Below are 26,074 nucleotides of genomic sequence, written 5' to 3'. Positions count from 1 at the left end.
GTCTTTAATGACAAGATTTTTAACTCTGCTGACTGCAAAGGCTCAAAGGGCGCTCTCTGCAGTGCCAAGTCCCAAGAGGGTATAGAGGGAGGGCGAGGCGGATTTAGTCTCCTCGCCCCCCTCAGGAACCTGACGATCAGATCGTGCTTACCTAAAGATTTTCCATCTACTAGATCATGATTAGCGGCGATAGCGGCAACATAGACTTTGAGGGTGGAGGGAGACAGCCTTCGCTCCAACCCATCTTGTAGAAAGGAAAGCACAGACCTGATCGAACATCTTCGGGGGTCTTCTCGGCGAGAAGAGCACCAGTCGACGAACAGGTTCCACTTCAACGCATAGAGGCACCTCGTAGAGGGGGCTCTAGCGTAAGCGATGGTGTCAACTACCGCTTGCGGTAGGTCACCTAAAAACTCAGCGTCCCGTCCAGGGACCAGACATGGAGTTTCCAGAGGTCCGGACGCGGGTGCCATAGGGTGCCCCGTCTCTGAGTCAGGAGGTCCTTCCTCAGAGGAATGGGCCAAGGAGGTGCTGTCACGAGGAGCAGTAGTTCCGGGAATCAAGTCCGGTTGGGCCAATACGGAGCGACCAACAGGACTTGCTCCTCGTCCTCCCTGACCTTGCACAGTGTTTGTGCAAGAAGGCTCACTGGGGGAAACGCATATTTGCGTTGGCCCCGGGGCCAGCTGTGTGCCAGGGCATCCTACCCGAGGGTCCCCTCGGTCAAGGAATAGAACCACTGGCAATGGGTCGTCTCTGGGGAGGCAAACAGGTCTACCTGTGCGGCCCCGAAATTACTCCAGATCAGCTGGACCACCTGGGGATGGAGTCGGCACTGGCTGTCGTGAGAGCTCGTCGGCTGCACGATTGAGCAGGCCCGGAATGTGAATGGCATGAAGCGACCTCAGATGCTTCTGACTCCATAAGAGGAGATGGCGGGCGAGTTGTGACATGCGACGGGAGCGTAGACCACCCTGTTTGTTGATGTACGCTATGGCCGCAGTGTTGTCCTTACGGACCAAAATGTGCTTGCCTCTGAGCGGAACGCCGCCTTTCTTGGGTACAATGAAGTACGGGCTGTAGAACCCGGACCTCATATCGGCTGGAGGGACCGGCTATATCACGTCCTTCGCCAGTAGGACTGCGATCTCCGCCCTGAGCACGGGGGCATTCGCCTCCACTACTGTCGTGAAGTGAACGCCCCTGAACTTGGGTACCGCTGGCGCTGGGGCCAGCGGCGGAACAGAAATCAAACTGGACAAAAGATTCTCCCCCAGCCCTCCTCCGGGGGAGGGAGTGGTGCTGCAGCCATCTCCCGAAGAGCAGTTTCCTCCATCTCTGGGCGGCCCGTCTCAGGGTCGCTTGTGACAACGCTTGCCACCTGGCTTGGCAGCGGCCTGAGCCGGCTGGACATCCTTCCCACGGCCGGCCCCATGCCGTCGGCTGGTGGAAGGCTGCTGCGGTGCCTTGGTGGGGGCGGAGGCGGCGGCGGCGGGCGGACGATGAGCAGACGGAGGCGGCGCCACCGGCGGCTGGGTGGAGGCAGCAGCAGGCCGCCAAGGCAGGATGTGTTTGATGGCCTCCGTCTGCTTCTGGGCGGCAGAGAACTGCTAGGCAAAGCTCTCGACCGCGTCGCCAAACAACCCGGCCAACGAAATGGGGGAGACCAGGAACCGATACTTGTCGGTCTCCCTCATGTCGGCCAGGTTGAGCCAGAGATGACGCTCCTGGACCACAAGCGTGGACATCGACTGACCGATGGAATGGGCGGTGACTTTCGTCACCCGGAGGGCGAGGTCCGTCGCCGTCCGGAGCTCCCGGAGGAGCTCTGGGTCAGGCCTACCCTCGTGCATGTCCATGAGTGCCTGGGCCTGGTGGACCTGAAGCATCGCCATGGCATGCAAGGCAGACGCAGCCTGTCCACAAGCCTTGTAAGCCTTCCCAGTCAGACCGGAGGAGAACTTACAGGCTCGGGACGGGAGACGCGGGTCACCACGCCAGTTAGAGGCGGTCGCTGGACACAGTGGCATCGCGACGGCGCGCTCCACTGGCGGGATCCCCGCGTACCCCTTGGCTGGGGGGAGGAGTCACTCGGCCGGTTTCTGGCAGAAAAAGGTGCCGTCCACGACCTCGTGAGCTCCTCATTTAACTCCCTGGGAAGAATGGTGTCGGGGCGGGATGCTGAGAATCAGTGCGACCCTCCCCGAGGAACCAATCGTCCAACCTAGAGGGTTTGGGACATGGTGGAGGGTTCCACACGAGCCCTACCCTTTCGGCGGCCCGGGCAAGCATAGTAGTCATCTCGGGGTCCGGTAAGGCCGAAGCGACTCTCCCAGAGGGAGGTAGCCCAGCCGAACCCTCATCCTCCAAGGATTGAAACTCCCTTGATGCAGCGATCGACATCTGCTCGTCTGCCGGAGCTCCGAAAGTCACCACTGGCCGCCCGTGGGAGGGACCAGCGACTTCTCCCGGGAGCTCTACCGGTTGCGGAACTGAGGGAATAGGGGCCTGCGGAGATTGACTCGGCGGGTGTGCCCTAAACGTAATCCTCAGATCACCCTGGCCATCCGAAGAAGTAGGTCTATTCTGGTTAGGAATAGCACTAGATCGTGGGATGGGTAAGGGAACCCCGCCTTCCCGAAGGTAGGTGAGTCTCGATCTTAGATTGCCCAAACACGTGAGACACCGATTGTGACCGTCAGCAGGCGCCAGGGAACGACCGCATCCAGAAACGCACGGGTGGAATGACATCTTGAAAAAGACGCAGCGTCACCCGTATACTCTTTTTGTGAGGAAACGCTCTTGTGCTGAAGCACTTAGGGAGAAACCGCGACAGCGCACAGGGTTAAGTGCAGCCCGTGCCTGTACTCAAGGAAAAACGCCCTCACGAACCGACAGGTTGCTGTGAAAACAGCAGTTTTTCTCTTTTCCAGAGGAGCAGTGAGTACCACGATCCCGCTGAAGTGTGCCGTCTCTCCAACACGCGTTGATCCCCGATCTCCGGTCTTCTCAATAACACTTGCTCTTTGATAGCAGCTGAATACTCAATGATGAGTTCTCTAGTCCTCTTCATATGCCGTTCGGCTCCGAAGTGAATGACAGCGTGCATTCGCTCTCGCTTCCTGTTTATACCCGCGGCGCGGGGCGGAGCGCGAGATGCAAATCTCGCACGCCAATTGTTCATTGGCCGGTTCTAAATAGCTCGAAGCTGATAGGGGCTCCCAGAAGTGATCCCAATTCGTCGGTACGTTCGTCGAACGTGACCGACTGAAAGGGAACTCGTATACCAACCTATTCTGCACTGAGCCAAAGCAGAGCCCAGCGAACGACTCGTGACGTAATATGACGCAATGTTAAAACGCGATGTTGGAAAAAAAAAATTTTTTTTACAATCAGCCAACGAAACGGCCACTTTATCTACTAAATTTGTGCTCTTATGTGCTCTTAATATGTTTATATATGTTATATATTTATGTTTATATATTTTTTATGTATTTTTATATATAAGTCTACTGCATCCCAAACAACATAAATGATGCCTTCGTAGAGCATTAGCAGTGTTGGGGAGTAGTTAACTACAAGTAGCTAAGCTACTAGCTTAACTTAACTTAACTACATTTTTCAGTGGCTTGTCAGTAGCTCAGTTGCTTTTAAAACTACTTTTTCCAGCAAGTAGCGGTGTAGCGTGACCAAAAGCTACATTTGGTTTTGTGTTTTGACAAGCCTGCAATGCATTAAGCAGCACAGTGTTTTCTTCTCATTTGATCACATACTAAAATCACGCGTTACCGCCATCTATTGTTTCATCGTGCATCTTGCAGCTTTACGGTTCACAGAGAAGAGATTCGAGAAGGGGTTCAATCTTCAGCTGGCTGGGAGGAACCGCCACTGGGAGATCATGTGACCCGTCAGTGGGTGTTGGCAGCTGGCAGTCGGATTCTGTGTGGTCATGTGATCTGCCAGTGGCTGGCCGGTGGCAACTGGCAGTCGGATTCTGGGCGGGCTGACGGCTACTAGTCTCAGCCGCTGTTCAGCTACGAGTATAACGTGTTCTCTTTCCCTCTCGCTGCATGGAAATACATTATTTTATTATTATGAATATAATAGGAATCTGTTATTTTGTATGATTGATGTTTTATGGGGGTTTCTCACTGTTAAAGCAGTCAAATGAATGTGATCACGACTGGGTGCTTAATGCCGCTTGGCTGGCCGCGTATAGTCCAACCAGCCGCTGTTGAGCTATGAGTGTAACACATTCTCTATCACTCTCACTGCATTTAAGTACACTATTTTATTATTATGAATATAATCTTAGGAATATATTATTTTGTATGATAGACGTTTTAGGGGGGTTTCTCACTGTAGTAATGTTGGTTTGTGTGGGAAGAAGGAGGCGGGAACCGGCGAACACTCAAAACGTTTAATCAAACAAATACAAAATAATAATGGCGGCGGCAGCCCCTCGCGGCCGACTGCCGCCTACATACAAAAACAAATAAACACAAAATGAAAATAAAAGCTGCAGCCCCTCACGGACGACTGCAGCGTACACATAACAGAACTTAAATAAAACTCAACATAAAATCCAGGCCTGGTCCTCTCTCGTCCCTCACTGTCGTCGCTCCTGCTTTATACTCCCTCACTCCTCCGCGAGAGCCGAGATCGCTGCGGCGTGCAGCTGGCGCTCATCCTCCCTGATGAGCGCCGCCTCGTCCCGCCCTCACGGTCCCTCGGCCTCGCTGCTCGCCACACTCACTATCAAAGAATTTCCGACGTTTTTATATCAAAGCGCACATCCTCGACGAGTGATTTGCTATTTTGAAAACACGCATTTCCGACGTGCATTTTCTATGGCAAGCCAAAAGGCTCAGAATTACGCTATAGATTAATCGCGTTTACAGTCAAATGGCGTAAAATACGACGTTTTAAACAGTATTTGCGCCTTTTGGCGTAATACTCATCACAAGAAGGAAGGCATTTTCCTTATAGTAAAATGAGCCACTTCCACTGATTTCCACAGCCAGTAAGTTTGAACTGTTCTCACCCAATCAATGATGAACTGAGTCAGACCAGACAAATTCAGCACGGATCATTAAGTCAAAGGAGTGCCTATGAACTGGTAGGGTATGTTTATCTACAATAGCCTATGCTTTTTGGATATTTTCATCTCTACTAACCATATTAATTAAAGATCTCACCTCTTTATCATAGCCTACTTTAATGTAATTGTTAAGATTTCAAGTTCAGCAATTATCCTACATACATATTCAACTTATTACACAGATACTTTTTTTTACACCATCATATGGCAAGCTGAACAGTGTAAAAAGCGGCACTTTTTCAGGCACACTAAAACGCTGTCAAATACGTATTAAATAGTATTTCGCACGATTTTTATTTTACGGCGTAACAGAGGTTTGACTGTAAACGCAATTAATCTATAGCCTAATTCTGACTTTTTTGGCTTGCCATAGTTTTCTTTGACTCCAGAGCGCACGTTAAAGGGTTAGTTCACCCAAAAATGTAAATTATGTAATGAATTACTCACCCTCATGTCGTTGGACATCCGTAAGACCTCCGTTCATCTTCGGAACACAAATGAAGATATTTTAGTTGAAAGCTGAAGGCTGAGAAAGGCCTCAGATAGGCCTCCATTGACATTCAGTACATTTACACTCACAAGACCCATAAAAGGCACTAAAAACGTTGTTACAATGTCCATCTCACCACAGTGACTCTACAATAATTTTACGAAGCGACAACAATAGTTTTTGTGCGCAAAAAAAATCGAAATAACGACTTTATTCCTCAAGTTCTTGTTTTCCGTTTTGGCCTTTGCCGTGAACTCACGAAGCACCACGACGCATGCGCGAGAATATGACGTAGCACCGGCGTTCGGGAATCCATGAAATGCACACTTTAGCCCCATTTTGAGCACTACGCCGAGACCTAAAGCACGATCAATGTAGAATTCAACAGCCTAGATACGGCGTATATTTCTCTGCTTGAAAACAAATCTCCTCCTCGCTTCTGGGTCATGTGTCCGAACGCCAGATCTGTGTCATATTCTCGAGCATGCGTCGTGGTGCTTCGTGAGTTCACGTCCGAGGCATACACGGAAAACAAGAACTTGTGCAATAAAGTCGTTATTTAGATTTTTTTTTCGCACAAAAACTATTATCGTCGCTTCGTAAAATTATTGTAGATCCACTGTAGTGAGATGGACATTGTAACAACGTTTTTAGTGCCTTTTATGGGTCTTGTGAGTGTAAATGTACTGAATGTCAATGGAGGCCTATCTGAGGCCTTTCTCAGCCATCAGCTTTCAACTAAAATATCTTCATTTGTGTTCCGAAGATGAACGAATGTCTTACGGGTGTCGAACGACATGAGGGAGAGTAATTAATGACATCATTTTAATTTTTGAGTGAACTAACCCTTTATGAACACGCATTTATATGGTAAATCACGCGTCAAGGACACGCGCTTTGAGTCGGACAAAACGCACGTTATTAACAGGTAAACCAAACAGGCAGTGCAAACTTGTGTTTGAAGTATTCAAACAGACAAAAGAACGTGCTCTTTCCATGGTGTTCTTAAATGTGCATGCTCACTTTTTAGGACACACCTCTTATAAAGTAAAGTTGCATATTGTTGACCATCTTTTTAAGTAATTACACTAATTACCACACTAATACAATATATGGCTGTTATAAGATTTAAATGAAATCAGTATCAACAAAATCCTGTAATTACAATTGCCTAAATATTGTAATGAGATTTTTAGATTTATGTTCTAAATATAATATTTAAATTAAAGAAATATGAAATGTGTGGAAAAAAGTAATTATTCCAGGCCTATATGAAACTATAAAACTGCCAGTATAGTTGGCGGCATAATGGATTCTAGAATCATTCAACTAATTCGTTCAAATCGACCGTTCAAAAACGGTGAATTATTTGAGAACTAAACAATCCTGGGGGATGGTTGTCCACCACAGGGCAGCAGAGACTTTGAAATGTGAACAGAGGTGGAAAGTCCAGGTTCAGAAGATAAAAAGTCCTGCTCTGTATTTTTTTCCAAACACCTGGATTTGCTCAGTAGCTCAGTTTTTCAGCAGGAGGTAAAATTAATGAGTGAAATCAGCTGAACTGAGTTCATGAGTGGAATAAACATATGGCAGGACTTTTACTTTCTGACCCCCTGGACTTTACACCTCTGGTAGCTAATAATGAATATTAGAAAAGTTGTATAATACTTGATTCTATCTCACAAGAAGTTGTGTTATTTAGTTTTAGGCTACACACTGAAAATGGAGGAAGAAAATACAGAAAAAAAATTCTGTTTGAATGTGGTCCTGCTGGGAAAAACCAGGACTGGGATAAGTGCATCAGCAAACACAATCCTGGGACGACCAGCTTTCATCTCAAAGAAAAGCCCCAAATCTGTTACTCAAGATGTTGCTGTTGAATCTGGAACTGTTGGTGGCATTACAGTCACTGTTTACGACACACCAGGATTCTGTCACTCAGAGCTGAAAGATGATGAGATTCAGCAGAAATATCAAGAGGTTCTTCAGAAATGTGAATCTGGTCGCTGTGTTTTTCTGCTGGCCATCAAAGCTGACAGATTCAGTGAAGAAGAGAGAGAAACTGTGGAGAAGCTTGAGAAGCTGCTGGGAGAGAAACGGCTGAAGAAAACCTGGATTCTCTTCACCAGAGGAGACGAACTGGAGGATGATAACATGACTATAAAAGAGTTCATCGATGACACTGAACCTCTGAAGAGACTCGTTCAGAAATATGAGCAGAGATACCACGTGTTCAACAACAAGAAGAAAGAACCCAGTGATCAAGTTCAAGGCCTGCTTACAAAAATACTTAAGCCATATTTTGATATACAGGGTGAGTTTTTTATAACAATATTAAATAAATATTCACTTTTTAATTATAATTTTTAGTGTTAGGTGACTGTTAAAAATAGTATTCACTTATTTTGTTTCCTTTCATGCAGGAGAAGGAGCAGAGATACTGAATCCACTGAAAAGAAAAATTCTGACAGATTCTGAACCAGCCGCTCCTGTCTCCGGTCCTTCATCCAGACGGATTGTTCTTCTGGGTAAAACTGGTGCTGGGAAGAGTGCAGCTGGAAACACAATCCTGGGACAGAAAGAGTTTAACTCTGTGTTGAGTATGAGTTCAGTAACCCCTAAATGTTCAGTTGCTCAGGCCACTGTTTCAGGCAGATCTGTGTCTGTAGTTGATACTCCTGGATTCTTCGACACACAGATGAAACCTGAAGAGTTAGCGATGGAGATAGCCAGAAGTGTTTATATATCCAGTCCAGGACCGCACGCTTTCCTCATTGTGTTCAGAGTAGATGACAGATTCACTGAACATGAGCAGCAGATTCCTCAGCAGATTGAGATGATGTTTGGTGAGGAAGCGTTAAAATACTCCATCATTCTCTTCACTCGTGGAGATCAGATAGAAGAAAAGCCCATTGAGGAACTCATTAAGGAGAACTGTAAATTAAGAGATCTAGTTCAGCAGTGTGGAGGCAGATTTCACGTCTTCAACAACAACGCTCAGAATAACAGAGAGCAGGTGAATGATCTACTGCAGAAGATTGACTCAATGATAGAGCAGAATGGAGGAGGACACTACAGTAATCAGATGTTTGAAGATGCTCAGAGACTCAGACGAGAGGAAGAAGAGAGGAGACAGAGAGAGGAAGAGGAGAGACAGAGAGAGGAAGAGGAGAGAAAACTACAAGTGGAGAAACAAATACAAGAGGAGATTGAGAGAGTGAAAAAGATCACAGACAAGAAAGTCAGAGGAGAGATGGAAGCTGAACTAGAAAGATTTAAAGCAGAGAAACAGAGAGAGGAAGAGGAGAGAAAACAAGAGAGAGAGAGAATTGCAGCAGAGAAGAGAGCTGATGAATCAACGGACGGATTTGGTCAATTTCTGTCCAAGTACTGGGGTCGTATTTTATTAGTCGCAGTTGTAGCGGGATTGGTTGTTGTTGGACTTGTTGCTCTGGCTGGTGTTGGAGCTGGTGTTGCAATAGGTGTTGGACTAAGCACTGCAGCTGGCATTGGTTATTACTGTTACAAAGAGGGGCGGAGGGGCGGCGGGGCAGCGGGCGGCGCGTGGAATGCGTGAACCGCATGTAGCTACCCCACTTGACTGATGGTCAAATTACTCCTTAAACTGATGTTTCCATTAGCGTTTTATTCGTGACACTCATGTAGACACCGTAAGAGCTAACCGTAAAAACACAAACAATAAAAACAAACAAACACTGTCACTCCAACACATTAACCAACAACACAATAAAACGATACAGTTACAAAAATGATAAACATTACACTTAGTTTACCTTATAACCCTCAAATGGGGGGGGGGGGGGGCATGGGGGGGGGAAACCATCATGCATCAAGCTGCGTCCTTCACAAAAGTGTGCGCACATACACAAGGCGGAAACACAGCGTGCTTTATGCACGTGTTGATGCACGTTTAAGTCTGTATCATAATAAAAGTCCTTCAAAATAACTAAACATAAATCGATATAGACCTTATAAATTCCCTCAAATTAGCAATCATTTACACCGCATGCCAATGCTCATTGGCTCGTTTCTATACACTCGAAGTAGATTGGTCTCTGAAAACAGATCCCAATTCGTCGGTCAGTTCCGACGTACATCGAACGTGACCGTCTGAAAGGGAACAGGCGGTAGAAGGCAAATTGTGCAGGGTATTTTTTTTTAATGCATTTTCACTTTATCAACAAAACAGTGGAAAAAGTGGATGGAAACTTGGCTAATGAAAAATATATCTTTTCTTGATAACTGTACAGGATTAATGAATAACACTCACTGGTGTTGTCACAAGTTAATTAATCAGTGGGAAAATGTCCTCATCGGTATATCCCTATTCTTAATGTTGGCTTCATGTCACATGTCTGTCTTGTCTTGTGTAGCACATGTGGTGTTTTTGTCTATTCTAGTCATGTTCATTTGCCCCACCTGTGCTCCCTAATTTCCTGCCTTGTTTGTGCCCTTTATAATCCCCTTGGGTATGCAGTCCTGTGCTGGATCATTGTTTGATGTTTCCTGTTTCCCTGTCCTGTTCCATGTTTCCTGACCCTGGTATTATGTTTAGTTTTATTTGGTTTTCCCCCTCGTGGGTGTTTGTTTTTGATTTCATTTAATTTAATAAATCTTTACTTTACTCCTGCAATTGAGTCCTCGCTCCCAGTTTTCCCACGTTACGCAACACTACATGCTACTGAGGTTTTTGTAAGAAAGATTTTGTGAGCAAATATCAGACTATTCAATGTAGGCTATTATAATACAATGGGTGAATATATGTGGGTCCTGATAATACAAAAATATCTTATGTTACTAGTAAAAAGTGACCTATAGCTATCTAGTCAGTGACAGAGCGCAAGCATATTAGTCTAAAATAATTCTGTATTTTCAGCTTCAGACTCATGAATATTTGTATTCTGGTGTCACCATTGTCTTGTGCATTGTGTTACCAGCACCAAGTCCACGCCTATTCATTTCGACCCCCAATTTAATACCAACTAGCTTTTTAATCAACGTTTTTTTGTTAACTTTTTACCATGTCTTGGACTATCGCAATAATATCGTATTGTGACTCGAGTTCGATTTGTGATATGTATCGAATTGTGACACCCCGATAGTAACATTCATGTTTGACATCATTATCTGTAAGGGACACAGGCTGCATCTGAAATCATTAAAACAGTAGATCTAATTCTATTTTTAATTCAAATACAACAACAATAAAATAGTACAATAAAAAACGTGCGTATATTAAACTTTTATTAAAAAAACGAATAGGCTAAGATGTAGTAACATTCATTCAATTCTCCATCATCGGTGCCCACCCTCAGCTGATTTTCATGACAGTATTTGCAATGACCATCCCTTGTCCAAATTTCTGCAAGTGAAATGAAAAAACTAAATGTATCTTTAATTTAGTCCATTACAGTAACATGTAAATTAGGTAAAGGACTGTATTGTTTATTGTTAGTTAACATGCCAATTTTTTACAAACACAGTAATTCTAAATCAAAGAATTTTTTTTTTACAAAGATACAGCATTTTGCAGGTGAACCTCCTGCTTGCAAATCTACATTGAACAGTTTTGCAGTGCAATGTGTAACAGGGACATAACCTTTCAAAATATGCTTTTCTGTACCTTATTATACCTAGTCAAATTTTAGTACAGGTTTCAGCTGAATGGACTATTATTGCAAGATCACCTACAACTTTAATTATATGTCAATGAGTAATTGCGGTTATACTTTGTTTATGTTTATTTAGTCAATAAAATGTCCTATGAAATCTAACCTACATCCAACTTTCACAATGTTTTATTGGACATGACACTACCATCAAAATATATTACTATACATTGTGTTTGCCATCACAAGACTTTTTGTTCCCCTGCAGCCGATATGCACAAAGCTGGCTTTTTCTTTGCATGCCAGATTTCTGTCAAATCTGTAATGTAATACCCCATGTTATGCTACACACCTGTTACTGTGTACCCCTTTTTTTCTTGTAAAATGTTGTTTTACCATAAGTTGTTGTGATCTATCTCTGTACAGTAATAATAGTTTGACAATCAAGGCAAATTATGCCTTATTCATGCTTTGGCAAATTAAGTAATTCTGATTCTGACTTAAATCAAGACGCCAAATAATTAAAAACAAACAGATACATTGATCATTGTGCACAGTAAAGTCAAACCTGAGTGTCACTCTGTCTCCTGAACTTCAGTTGGCAAGTGAAATTCCCCTGCTGGTATTTATGTGTTCCTTGAAATCACATGACGCAGGAGCGGTTCTAGGATTTAACCCTTAGGGGGGCTCAGCCCTCACTGCTGATAACACTAATGAGTGTTATGGCTGTGTATTGCAGAATGTCTCTAGCATGAATATAAAGGACATCACAAATGTGATCATAGCTGAATTACATTAGTTTAAATAAACCTTTGTTTTATTGCTTATGAAGTGTTACTTTTAATCTTTTCACTCATGTTTACTTTTTCTTACTTTTAATTATCCCGTTAAAGGATGTATCATGACTATCATACAATTATCATACAATTTCATACAATTTGTGGTGGCGGGCAGATTGTGGCGGGGTGGGTGAGGATGGGGGGGGTGGGTGTTGGGGGTATTTGGGGTTGGTGATTGGCACAAATATCGCTTTCGAACTTGATTCAGTATCAATTCATATGTATATAGCCTACTGTACATACACTGGGAAAAATGACTCTATGGGGTTGTAATTGTAACAAAAATAAATTCTATATTTTCAACAAATAAATCTATGTTTGGTACTTTACTTAATATTTTGAGTAACTTATTTAATATAATGTTGTTGTAAACATGTTTTTTACCGAAAGCTTTCGTAAGCATATTGCATAGTTGTGTTTGGAGTCGATTGTTTTATTTGTGATAATAATGCCAACTTGTTTGACATAATTTTTGGCATACAAAGAAATTATGAACACTAAATATTAATAACTGATTGCAAATGTTTGCTTTTTTCCTGTGAGCTTTTAGTTTTTCTATGCATTTCTAAAATAAAACCTGCCTCTTTTTCAGATAAATACTTAATACTTAAGTTTAGTGTTATGTCCTACCTATTCTGTACCTATATATTAAATATTCTGATGGTAATTATTTCTCGTGGGGTCAGAAGGTATTGTCATCATTTACAGTGGTGATTTTATTGCCGTCCGTCTCCCACCACCCGTGTAAAAATCCCAGGCTGAATTACCTATTGCTTTAGACAAACACCAAGGTCGTGTGGTAATTGAATTACTGTCCGAATCAACATCTCTGAGTTTTCAAGACTATATCACTTAAAAATTCACTGTTTATATCCTTTTTGACCCCTGCAGAGCACCGTACAGCTGTGCTTTGCTGTAATTTGGATGCATTTCTAGACTTTAGATTTCTTTAAATACTGGCGAGTATTTACAAGAGCAATATATTTCATCACCGCTCAAAAAATAACAAGAAGCACGTAAACATTTGAATTGGGCCGTTATCTACGGCAGCATTTATTCTTATCATACCAAGCATATGACATTTTATTTACAGCACACAATCATGTTACAGACCACATGAGCAGTGCGTTCCCGATCACAAAACTCTCCCCTCCATAGATATGTATACGTATCTAAGCTCCCCTCCACCGTGAATAAATCACCATCCGAATGCACGAGTTTTAAGTTTTATCACTGAGGTGGCTGCACAATCTGCACATTTATTTTTACAGACTTCCATGTGAGAAACAGAGGCGAACGGCGCATGACAAACGTCACGACCAAACATTAGCGACTAGTTATGGCAGATCCAGAGTGGCTCTGGGCAGATCCAATAGTTTTAAACTTCAACAGAGTTCCCGCCTTCAAGGACGTAAACGCTTGTCAATGGAGAGCGGCCAGACTCTGTGTACAAATGAAATGAACGAGAGTCTGGTAAGACCAGGATAGAACAGTGTGCCTTGCCAAATTGTGTTGTTGGACAAGCTAAATTAGACATATGGAAGACCTGTAGAATGGTTGCTGAGGGGAAAAATAATGGCGTACATTTCACAAGAATCTATTATGTGCATCTGTAATAGAATGAAAATACATCTAGGAAATAATGTTCAGTATCATTTATTGTTTTAATATAAGATAAATATATTGTGGCGGGCAGCGAGGCTGAGGGACTGTGAGGACGGGACGAGGCCGCGCTCATCAGGGGAGATGGGCGCCAGCTGCGCGCTGTAGCGGTCTCGTGGCTCACGGAGGAGTGAGGGAGTATAAAGGAGGAGCGACGACAGTGAAGGACGAGAGAGGACAAGGCCTGGATTTTGTGTTGTTTTATTTACGTTTTGTTTTTGTATGTAGGCGGCAGTCGGCCGTGAGGGGCTGCCGCCGCCATTTTATTTTGTATTAAACTTGTCGAATGTTCGCCGGTTCCCGCCTCCTTCTTCCCATACGAACAAACTTTACTCCATATATCAATACTTATTTCATCATACTGATTAAATATACCATTTTAGCATCAACAAAATAATATAAATTATATTTCAACAATTACATTTTCAAGATAGTAAACAGTGGAACGTCAATAATCAAAAGCAGGTATGAAATGTATTCTTAAGTCTTAGTAAAAAATACTGTGAATGGAGCAGATGAGTGGAAACACCAGATATGTCTACATTCTGTTAAAACTGAGTTCAGGAAAAAAATATTACTGCAAGAACAATTAATATGATCACTGCACCTACACATATGCCTGCCAGAATGAAGAATTTGTTCTGTTTTACAAAGTGTTTGAATCGACTGACTCTTCCCTCTGCACATTGTTCTCTCACAGGAATCTCTGTCTCTCTTCTGATTCTCTCTTTCCTCTCCTCATCCTCTCTCCTCTCTTTCTCCAGTACCTCCTGTTCATATTCTCTCCTCACTCGTGCCTCTTCCTCTTCTCTGACTCTGTCTAATCTCATCTGACGTTCTCTCTCTCTCTCCTCCTCTGCTCTCCTCTCCTCCTCCGCTCTTCTCCTCTCGTTCTCCTTCATCTTGTCTAGCGTGTAGCAGGAGTTTGTGTTCTCAGTCACGAGTCTGTCGATCTTCTCCATGAGTTCATTCACCTGCTGTCTGTTTGCTGGAGCTTTAATGTTAAACTCATGATATCTCCGACCACATCGATTAATAAAATCAGATAACTGAGAGTTTCTGCTGATCATTTCTCCTAGTGTTCTCATGTGTCTCTGATCTGCATGAGTGAAGAGCACTAGAGTAAATCTGAGAGCTTCTGCTCCAAACTTCAGCTCAAACCAGTGAATGAAGTCCATCTCCTGCTCAGTGAAAGTGCTCAAAGACAGAATAAGCAGGATCACATGAGCTCCTGCTGAACATAATTCAAGAGCGTTCTTCAGCTCTGAGTCTGAATCAAAGTCAGTGTGAGTGGAGAATCTGAAGTCTGGAGTATCGATCACTGTCACGCTCCTGTTATTAACAGCACCAGTGTGTGTCCGACAGACTCTGGTCACTGAGGAAGAGCTCATTTCTGACGCAAACACAGTTTCATTGAAGATGGTGTTTCCTGTGGCGCTTTTCCCGGATCCGGTTTTACCGATCAACAGCAGCCGAAGATCTTTATCATCTCCTTCCCCTCTCCTCTCTGTGTTCTCAAACGTCTAAAAAACACAAAACAATACAATCAATATCAGTCTAAACACATACCGTAGATATGCTTGTTAAATTAGTAAAAGTGTCACATACCTGATAGCTCATGGTCCCTTTTTGCTTCTTTAAAGACACTTTCACCAAATGTATTCACCAAGCCCTTACAGAAAAAAAGAAAAAATATATATAATGCAATATATAACATAATACATTTCCATACATGGGAAACTAGTGCTTATGTTTTTAAATATACTGCAATATATACTTTGACCATGTATGGCTATATATTGATGATATATATATATATATATATATATATATATATATATATATATATATATATATATATATATATATATATATATATATATATATATATATATATATATATATATAATATTTAGAAATTAAGTCAAAAATATAATTATGTGAAATATTAATAAAGTTTTATCCTTTACTGTGTACATATATTGCACATAAATGTTCCCATATAAATGTCAATGTATTGCACACACATGCATACACACATTCACAGAATGAGTTACAATCAATGGTTACGACAGACTTCTAGTTCCCAGCATGCTTTGCTTCTGACTGTTAAAGGAGAGTAAATGTAAAAGTAAGTGTTATTCCATGTGTAGCTTGAACATGAAAATATTATATTTTAATGTAAATATAATATAAAAATATATTACATTATATTTCTCTATATATTTGTGTTTATACTACATGAGTAAAAACATCTGCAATCTATTACACATGCGGTACCATATCTGATCCAGTGTTAATTTCGTTGATGAAAAATTTGTACATTTTCGTCAACTACCTTTTTTCAGTGAAGAAAACGAGACGATAACTAAATAAAAACTAGTGTTGGATGACAAAAACGGAAAATCAACTGTCATTTTCGTCAACATATAATAACGAGAGGAAAATGTTAGTGAGGGATGATTAGGGCAGAGATCCAGTTAGAACTGATGTCCTGTGTAACAGATGCCACATTTGATCTGAACGTGCTGATCTAACGGCGGGAAAACATGGCACTGTTGAGCTCTACAGCTAAACCTTGACTCACTAGGGCCCAGGTCAGGAAGCAGACAAACTGGCTAAACCGACCGTCTAAATCCCAGCACATAGAGGCTCTTTCACCTAGATATTATCACATATAGACTGTGTCTGTTCCCCGAATTAGCAAATACAAAAAAACATCAAAACCATTCAACAGTAAAAATGTAATTGATGTCCAACAAATAAACAACAGATATAACACAGATGAACAAATGATAAAGCTTGGGTTGCTGAATATTAGATCCCTCTCCCCAAAAGTGCTTATTGTTAATGATGATTACAGATAATAATCTAGATGTGCTGTGTTTGACAGAAACCTGGCTAAAACCTGACGACTACATTACCTTAAATGAGTCCACTCCCCAAGATTATTGTTATAAACATGAGCCGCGTCTGAAAGGTAAGGGGGGGGGGGGGGGGGTTGCTGCAATTTATAATAATATCTTCATTATTACTCAGAAGTCTAGTTTCAAATATAATTCCGTTGAAGTCCTGGTGCTATATGTAACATTATGTAGTGTAAATGATAAATCCCGTTTAACATTTGTGTTGGCTACTGTATGCAGGCCACCAGGGCGCAATACAGACTTTATCAAAGAATTTGCTGATTTTCTATCAGAGTTAGCACACTCGGGCCCTTAAAACAGCAGCCAGAAAAATGGAGTGCAGCTGGAAGAAAACAAAACTAGAGGTTTTTCGAAATTCGTGGAAAGAGAGCATGATCGCATACAGAAAGGCCGTAAAAACTGCTAGATCTGCTTATTTCTTGACTCTCTTGGAAGAAAACAAAAACAACCCAAGGTATTTATTCGATACAGTAGCTAAATTAACCAAAAACAAAGCTTCAACTTCCGATGTTTGTATGCAGCACAGCAGTAATGACTTTATGAACTGCTTTACATGTAAGATTGATAATATAAGGAAGAAAATTATATCCATGCAGCCGTCTACTACAGCATCACATCAGACAGAGCATTGTAGTGTCACTGAGGAAAAATGTTTAACTCATTCACTGCTATAGGAGAAGAAGAATTGGCTAAACTCGTTAAATCATCAAAATCGACAACATGTATGCTCGACCCTATACCAACTAGGCTATTAAAAGAGATGCTACCAGAGGTCATAGATCCTCTTCTTAATATCATTAATTCATCTTTGTCATTAGGATATGTACCGAAAACTTTTAAGTTGGCTATTATTAAACCACATATTAAAAAATCACAACTTGATCCTACAGAATTAGTCAATTATAGAACAATCTCAAATCTACCCTTTCTGTCAAAAATACTTGAAAAGGCAGTGTCTTCACAATTATGTTCCTTTTTAGAAAGAAATGGTATCTGTGAGGACTTCCAGTCAGGATTTAGACCGTATCATAGTACTGAGACTGCTCTCATCAGAGTTACAAATGATTTACTCTTATCATCCGATCGTGGCTGTATCTCTCTATTAGTGTTACTCGATCTTAGAGCTGCATTTGATGCCATCGACCACAACATTCTTTTGAATAGACTCGAAAATTATGTAGGTATTAGTGGAATTGCTTTGTCATGGATTAAATCATACCTATGTGACCGTTATCAGTTTGTAGCAGTAAATGAAGAGATGTCACACCGATCACAAGTTCAGTATGGAGTACCGTGTTGTGGAAAAAAAAAATTAATCACAGAAGATTTATGTCTGAGTTCACACAAGAAGTCAACATCTGTTTCGGCCATGCAAAACACCTTTACTAAAGCTCAACAGACACAATGTCTGGGGAAACCCATGGGGGTAGCAGTGGGATATCTAAATTGAGAGCTTTCCCGAACCAAAGGTGTCGGATAATTTAAATTAGTTCTAAGACAGAGGAAGGACCATTGTGTTTCTTGCTTTTAATTCAAATGAGTTCCAAGACAGAAAGGGGACCATTTGTGTATTGTTTCTCACCTCTTACTCTGAGTAAAAAACCTTCAGTGGTTTTCCACAGATGTATGGAAAATTACTGAGGGGGTTGTTTAAACATTGGCGGATATAAGAGTTTGTGCCTTCTTTTGTTTTAGCAGTTCACACTTGAGACAGGCTACATGACTGTGTTGACTGTGGGCTCTTTCTTGCAAGAAAAATAAATCTTTATAAAGAGAATTTTTCCTAAGGTTTGTCTCTTATTAGTGATGTCAACAAATTAATTTTAATTTTGCCGTAACAACCGCAAGGCTCAGTGCTAGGACCGCTGGTCTTTACCCTGTACATGCTACCACGCCCTGAAGAAACTTACTAATTCACAAGATTAACGGAATGCATAGCTGATATAAAACATTGGATGACCAGTAATTTCCAACTCAATTCATAACCTCACTTTAATAGTTAGGAAATTATCAAAAATGAGATATAAAAAATTTAATTCAGTTGACTTTAATTCAGTGGCCTCTTATATTCCCAAAAAAGATATGGAACTGTTTCATAATGAAATACAAAAAATTAAATGGAATCAATTAACATCTGGTAAAAATTGTCAGTCAGCATGTAATGATTTTTTAAAAACATTCAATGAACTCCTATCCAAATACTCTAAACAAACCCATTTAAAGAATAAAACCAAAAAAACTCTGCCTTGGATAAATGAGTCCATATGGAATCTAATGAAGTCAAGAGATGCAGCACTTAAAAAGTCCTTGAAAACAGGCCACATGACTGATCGACTTTTATATAAGGAGCTTAGAAATAAGGTTACAATGTTGTTGAGAAGGACTAAAGCAAATTTTTATATTAATTTAATTGAACAAGCAAAAGGTAATACTCAAAAACTTTGGCAAGCCATTGATAAAGTCACTGGACGAAAACATTCTAAACGTCAGAAAATGGAAATTAATATAAACGAAAATCTTGAAAACGATCCACTAATAGTTGCAAATTATTTTAATAATTATTTTATAGAATCAGTTAAGGAACTTTGCAAACATTCAAATTGCACCAATCAAACATCTGACCCTATTTTTGAGAATAATCCAAGTTTTATGAAGTTCGAAACGACCAATGAATTTAAAATAAACAAAATTTTGGAATCAATGATGAACTCTAAAAGTAAAGACATTTGGGGATTTAATAGTACAATTCTAAAAAGACATAAAGATATTTTTATGACTCCTATTACTCACATGACAAATAAATCAATCGAAGAAAATGTGTTCCCTGCTGCTTTTAAAAATGCAGCTATCACGCCAGTTTTTAAAACCGGCAACAGAAATGAAGTATGCAATTATAGACCCATCAGCATACTTCCTGTTGTCTCAAAGGTCATTGAAAAAGTGATTGCAGAACAGTTATTAGAACACCTTAATAAAAATAATCTACTGCATCCCATGCAATTTGGATATAGGAAAAACCACTCCACTGAAACTGCATGCTGCCATTTTATAGAAGGGGTAAAAGCTAAATTGGACAAGGGAGGGGTCGTGGGCACTGTGTTCTTAGACCTACGAAAAGCATTTGACACGGTCAACCACTCTGTGCTGCTGAAGAAATTGACAAACTACAAACTGTCTCACAGTGCACTGCAGTGGATAAAATCATATCTTAGTGACCGTGTACAGTGTGTGCGAGTCAATAATATGCTGTCTACATCAAAGGCTTGTGACACAGGTGTCCCCCAGGGCTCTGTTCTTGGGCCACTGCTGTTTACACTCTATATTAATGATCTCCCTTCAGTGTGTGGTGAGGTGGATGTTCAAATGTATGCGGATGATACAATTATTTATGCACATGGAAATGACGCCACTAGTGTGGCTAATAAATTAACTGAGGTCATGAATAACATTGCAGATTGGCTCACTTCTGCTTCTCTTACACTTAACGTAAATAAAACGGTGTCAATGTATTTCACTAAAATTAGAAAACCAATGACTTTTCCATGTGTTTTTGTAAAAGGAAAAAAGATTAAAGTAGTAGATGATTTCAAATACTTAGGGGTCATTTTAGAACCAACATTCGGTTTTAAAAAACATATTAAAAAATTGTCTAATATTTTAAAATACAATATCTCAGTTTTTAAACATATTCGAAATATGCTCACTTATGATGCAGCAAAAATATATTTGGATGCAATGATTATTTCTCATGTTAACTATTGTATCTCATGTTGGTCTCAAACAAGTCAAATAACATTAAAACCATTAAAATCACTTTATAATCAGGCTGTAAAAGTATTAGATAAAAAAACATTAAGACATCACCATTGCCAAATTTTTAGGCGGTTAAATATATTAAATTTTGAAAATCTAATTGTATACTCAAATGTTAGGTTAATTTTTAAGATTCTTAATAATAATGCACCTCCACCACTGAGGCGATTTGTGCAGCTCTGCTCAGAACAGACTACCAGGACATCTAGGTCCACAAGTCGAAATGACTGTAGATTACCTAAAAGATGCTCTGCCTTTGCACAGACAGCCTTCTCATTCAAAGCTGTTAAAGAATGGAACAAGCTTCCAGATAGTCTAAAATTAACCTCTCACCTGAGGGACTTCTCTCAAAATGTTAAAAAGGTATTATTAGAAAACCAACTATGTCAGCACTGATTATGTTAATGTTTAGTAATAATTGACTATAGCAATTTTAAAAGGTTGATTGTAAACAGTATGTACAGGGTTAGCTTAGGCTGAAGTGTAAATGTAAATGAGGTTGTAAATAGATAGTGAGTTATTGATGTTTAGATGTATATATTTTATTGTTTTATCTGCCCAGGGACTGCGGATGGAAATTAGCTGTGGCTAAATCTGGTGTAAAGCATCTTTTCTTTTGTAAGATTAATGTACTTGCACATGGTCCCTGTCAAATAAATAATAAACTTAAACTTAAACTTAAAAAACTGAATTCTTAAATATTGGACAAAAAAGCTCCACAAGTAGTAACCTAGAATACTGTCTAACGCTTGATGGCTGCTCTGTCAAGTCCTCGTCGTCAGTGAGGAACCTGGGTGTGCTCTTTGATACCAATCTTTCGTTTGAAAGCCATGTTTCCAGCATCTGTAAAACTGCATTCTACCATCTTAAAAAATATCTAAATTACGGCACATGCTCTCAATGCAAAATGCTGAACAGTTAGTTCATGCGTTCATGACCTCAAGGCTAGATTATTGTAATGCTCTACTGGGTGGTTGCCCTGCTCGCTTAATAAATAAACTCCAGCTGGTCCAAAACGCAGCAGCTCGAGTTCTTACTAGAACCAGGAAGTATGACCATATTAGCCCAGTTCTGTCAACACTGCACTGGCTTCCTATTAAATATTGCATACATTTTAAAATCTCGCTTATTACTTACAATGCATTAAATGGTTTAGCTCCCCAGTACTTGAGTGAGCTCTTAACATATTATACTCCATCACGTCTACTGCGGTCTCTAAATTCTGGCCAGTTGATCATACCGAGAATATCCAAATCAACTGCAGGCGGTCGATCCTTTTCCTATTTAGCACTTAAACTCTGAAACAGTCTTCCTAGCATTGTTTGGGAAGCAGACACACTCTGTCAGTTTAAATCTAGACTAAGTCAAGTCAAGTCAAGTCAAGTCAAGTCAAGTCAACTTTATTTATGTAGCGCTTTTAACAATGTAGATTGTTTCAAAGCAGCTTTACAGAGTTAAACAGGAAAATAATGCAGCAAAATTTTATTAAGCTGTATAGCCATGTGATGTCATCAGTTCATTTCAATTTCCATACGGTGACAGTGTGGGCTTTAGATCAATAATTAGATCAGTAATTTAGTTTATATGGTTAATTTAGTTTATTAATTAGATTTATTTCGATGTTTAGTTGAAAAATATAGTGTCCCCAACTGAGCACGCCAAGCCAGAGGCAACAGTGGCAAGGAAACCAAAACCCCATCAGGTGACCTAATGGAGAAAAATAAACCTTGGGACTAAAACTAAAAACACATCTCTTTACTGTGGCATACACATAAAACACTTTTCAATTAAAAAATTGTTAGGCTACATTAACTAGATCAGCGGAACCGGGAACACTTCCCATAAAACCTGATGTACTCGTTACATCATCAGACGAATGGCGTCTACGCTAATGATAGTCTCTCTGTTTATCCTGAGGTTTACTACAGTCAGCCGGATCTGGGCCGTATCCAGACAAGATGGTGGACCTGCGCCCAGACATGACCAACACATGACCCTGAAGTGTATGCAGAGACCGTGTCAATTAGACTCCCCCTGAAACTGCCTCACAGAAACGGCATCCTCAATAAACCCGTCTCTGGCGTGTTGCCTCCGATCCTTCGAAAATTCCGATCTAATATGACCTCTGACCTGTAAAGAATAATGCCAGAATAATAATCATACGCTGTTTGTTAATTGGCCAGAGGAGAACTGGTAGCCTGACTGAGCCTGGTTTCGCCCAAGGTTTATTTTTCTCCATTATGCCCTGATGGAGTTTTGGTTAATTTCCACTGTCGCCTTCGGCTTGGCTTGCTCAGTTGGGGACACAACATTTAAAAATGTTCAATCTAAATATCAGAAGAATCTAGTTAGTAAACTAAAATTAACTATATAAACTACATTACTGATCTGCCCACATTGTCACTGTATGATAATTGAAATGAGATGATGACATTACCGTTTTCTCCAGAGCGGCTGTACAGCCCAATCAAATTCTGTCGCATTATTTCCCTGTTTAACTTTGTAAAGCTGCTTTGAAACAACCTGCATTGTAAAAAGCGCTGTATAAATAAAGTTGACTTGAAAGTTGACTCTACAGGCTCACACATCCCCAATACAGCGCTCCAGAGCGGCTCACAATCAGTGATAGTGCACATTAATGCCAGGCAATTGTTTATGAACTAATGCTGATGAATAATGACAATGTTTACTTTACGATGTTTATATAGTAATATGTTTTAGATGGTTGTAACGATGCATATTTGATCTGCCTCATCTGAACTTGAATGAGCTCCTGCAACTGCAAGAGTCCCGGTGTATTTCCAGCTTGTTTATCATTAAAAGTCATGCATTATATATTCGTTTTTGCTTACACATGTAAACTGTATTTAATTTAATTCCCATTTAATTCATAGTCAGGAGGAAAGAGCAGTATTTGACACATATTCAATAAAGTATCAGGGTTATAATAGTTCACTAAAACCATTAAAAGAAATTACTTGAAATGAAATAAATGTTAACTGAAATTAAAAAAAATAAACAAACAAACTTATTTGAAGCTTTAGTTTAACCTGATATGGCCTACTAACTAAAACAGAAATACAAAGTTATAAAACGTTTGTTTTTAAAAAAAAACAAACAAAAAAGTGAATTGAGCTCTTTCGTGTATTTTTAATGTAAAACAAAAATGATGTCAAACTGTCAGTTCAAGTGACAGTTGTTATGTAATGCTTAAATGCTTAATGTATTACAGTTTAACTAAACTCATTAGATTTTAGGAGAATAAATCTACTGTAGATTTAAAATCTTATGATATTTAGACTAAAACTAAAAACAATTCAGGTGACTAAAATAAGACTAAAACTAAATCAAAATTTGCTGTCAAAATGAACACTGCTCTGATCACATACACACATCTTTATATTATGAAGTGTATTACTGAATATACAATAACATACAGATATATTAGTACATATATCGTCACATATTTTTTAATATATGACAAGTGGCAACACAATATATTCTTCTGTATATTGTCAAATATACCGTTAAATCGTTTAATATATTGTTCATTCATATATAGGGAAATATACTTTCTTTGCATCGGGGACACTAAACAACAATAAAAACATTGCAGGATTGTGACTTTCTCAGTTTGTGTAAATCCTCTTGGGGTTCAGAGTATTTCACATTATGTTTACACATGTCTAGTACAGTTATGTGGTTGTGTTTCATTAATACAGTGTGTACTTTTTTCTTGATTTACCCCGAAAAAATGGAAGTGAAATGTGACAACATGCCCCATAGGTGGGGTAACATGAGCATATGACAGATTAAAATGTTATCTGATATAATAAAACCAAATATTAAATAATAAACTAAAATCGTTTTGTCAATAAAATACAATTATTCACTTTTTAAAATAAAATCCCGCTATGTCTGATTATTGTTGAGGTCAATATTTGAAAGATGAGCATGTCAGTCTCTATATAGGCTACAGTACAGTGACTTTAGGTCATCTTTGTTTGTCGAGTTCATTTATTAGCACAGCTGTTTCATCATATGCTCTGGATGTTCAGTATTTGCATTCAGGCATGTTAATCGCGTCCTATGGTGCATTAAACTAGTTAATAACCGGTTCCTTTAAAAAGACAGTGACACAAACTTATATCTAACAAAAATAGGTCAAATAGGCCTAGTATGAGGTTCTGGTTAGTTTTGGGTTGTGTTTACCCAAACCCAGAAGCATATGTACACCCATAAGCCTTAAAACACAAAAATTTCTGTAACATGTATTATGGATATAAGAACTCACATACTTTCAGTAGCCAACACTGAGTTTGTTTAATATATATTAATATAAATTAACTTACAGAGACGCTCACAAAACAGTCGAGGTAAGATGTCCTCCGTTAGAGAAATGAGCTTCAACAAAATGTCCGTGTTGAAATGTTACTTTCACTTTCAACAGTGGCCCTCACTGGATCACGTGACGCCGTTTGTCTCCAATAGGAGGCGCTGTGATCCCATCAGATGTAGCAGTGACGACTGAAATAACCTGAAGGAATAACAACATTACTTTCACATGTCATTATAGGCCTAACTTTAAAAAAGCTTTAACTTTTAAGCTTTAAGTTTAATATCTAACATGATATTTAGTAATAAAGTGATTTAGCATTAGATTTTTATTGTAATTAGCTTAAACTCACCAATGAACCATATTAAATAAAAATATGAACCGACTCTTTAAATGAAAAGCTTTTGATAAATGAACGTGCATCAGTCTAAAGGACAATATGAATAAACCTAGATTTAAAGAAAAAAATGTGGGGGGAAATACTGAGTATCAACTTCCCGGTATGAATTCTGCCTGGCAACAGCTGATCCCATACCCTGTGTTATTTATCATCACTGAACTATGTGCGCTGTAAGAAGACACAGGAAGATGTATGATAATTACCTCTTTTTCTTAATATTTTAAATGTTCAGCTTTATTTGAAAGAGTTGATATTTTACTGTAACACCGCCTTTGTAAACCAGTGGAGGCTGGTGGGGTTAAATATAGAGAAGGCACACTATATTGTAGTGTAATATCCCCCTGCTGATATTTTTTTTTCATTAGCTTAAAGTTAAGGTTGGTTATTTCTCAAAGTCTTGAGATTGGGTTGACGATTTCCAGGCCAAAAGCTCACTAAAACCCGCCTTATTTAAGGAAAAAACGCCCCAAAATTTGAACTGCCAAAATAATGTGATATAATTTTATTGCCATGTCAATCAAGGCTGATTAGCACCATTTTATCTGCTTAAAACAAAACAATAATGACAAAATAAAATAAAAATAAATATATTTTCCATGAAAACGGATCAAAAATACATTCAAATCTGTCATGCATGACTAACATGTCCAAGTGGAAACTGTCAAAATCACGAAATTAACCGATGACTTTAACCGAAATGCATCATTTTCATATGTCAAAAAGTGCCCAATATAAGTGATCGCAATAAACAGCATAATTACCAGACACACCCCAGCAAACATAATGACGTTTAATGACCGTTGAAAAGACGTCCCTCTGACACGTCCCGTCATGGTTGAAAAATAGTTCCAAAATGAAAGTTGAACGGACGTCTTC

General features: G+C 39.9%; 2 protein-coding genes across 3 annotated transcripts in view; one reads left to right on the top strand and one right to left on the bottom strand.

Moving 5' to 3' along the window:
• Window positions 1–11,111, top strand: part of LOC307125525 (GTPase IMAP family member 8-like) — a 27,180-nt gene extending 16,069 nt beyond the window's left edge. The window contains exons 2-3 of the mRNA XM_079815412.1: window positions 7,294–7,905; window positions 8,015–11,111. Coding sequence (XP_079671538.1) covers window positions 7,314–7,905; window positions 8,015–9,168 — 1,746 coding nt within the window. The 5' untranslated portion in view covers window positions 7,294–7,313 and the 3' untranslated portion in view covers window positions 9,169–11,111. The remainder of the gene's footprint in view (window positions 1–7,293; window positions 7,906–8,014) is intronic.
• On the bottom strand, window positions 9,175–26,074 carry LOC307125613 (GTPase IMAP family member 9-like). Of its 2 annotated transcripts, none has more exons than XM_079815611.1 (4): window positions 25,960–26,074; window positions 24,815–24,999; window positions 15,331–15,394; window positions 9,175–15,245 (listed from the first exon to the last, which is right to left on the bottom strand). In XM_079815611.1, the coding sequence occupies exons 3-4, from the start codon at window positions 15,340–15,342 to the stop codon at window positions 14,283–14,285; spliced, it is 975 nt and encodes a 324-aa protein (XP_079671737.1). In that variant the 5' UTR covers window positions 15,343–15,394; window positions 24,815–24,999; window positions 25,960–26,074; the 3' UTR covers window positions 9,175–14,282. The 2 variants fall into 2 exon arrangements, with proteins under 2 accessions (XP_079671737.1, XP_079671738.1); XM_079815612.1 differs by having other exon boundaries at window positions 25,969–26,053.

The sequence above is a fragment of the Gobio gobio genome (genome assembly GCF_949357685.1).
Source record: "Gobio gobio genome assembly, chromosome: 1".
NCBI lineage: Eukaryota > Metazoa > Chordata > Actinopteri > Cypriniformes > Gobionidae > Gobio > Gobio gobio.
The sequence above is the reverse complement of the archived record's forward strand: the minus strand, read 5'-3'. Positions and strand labels throughout refer to the sequence as shown.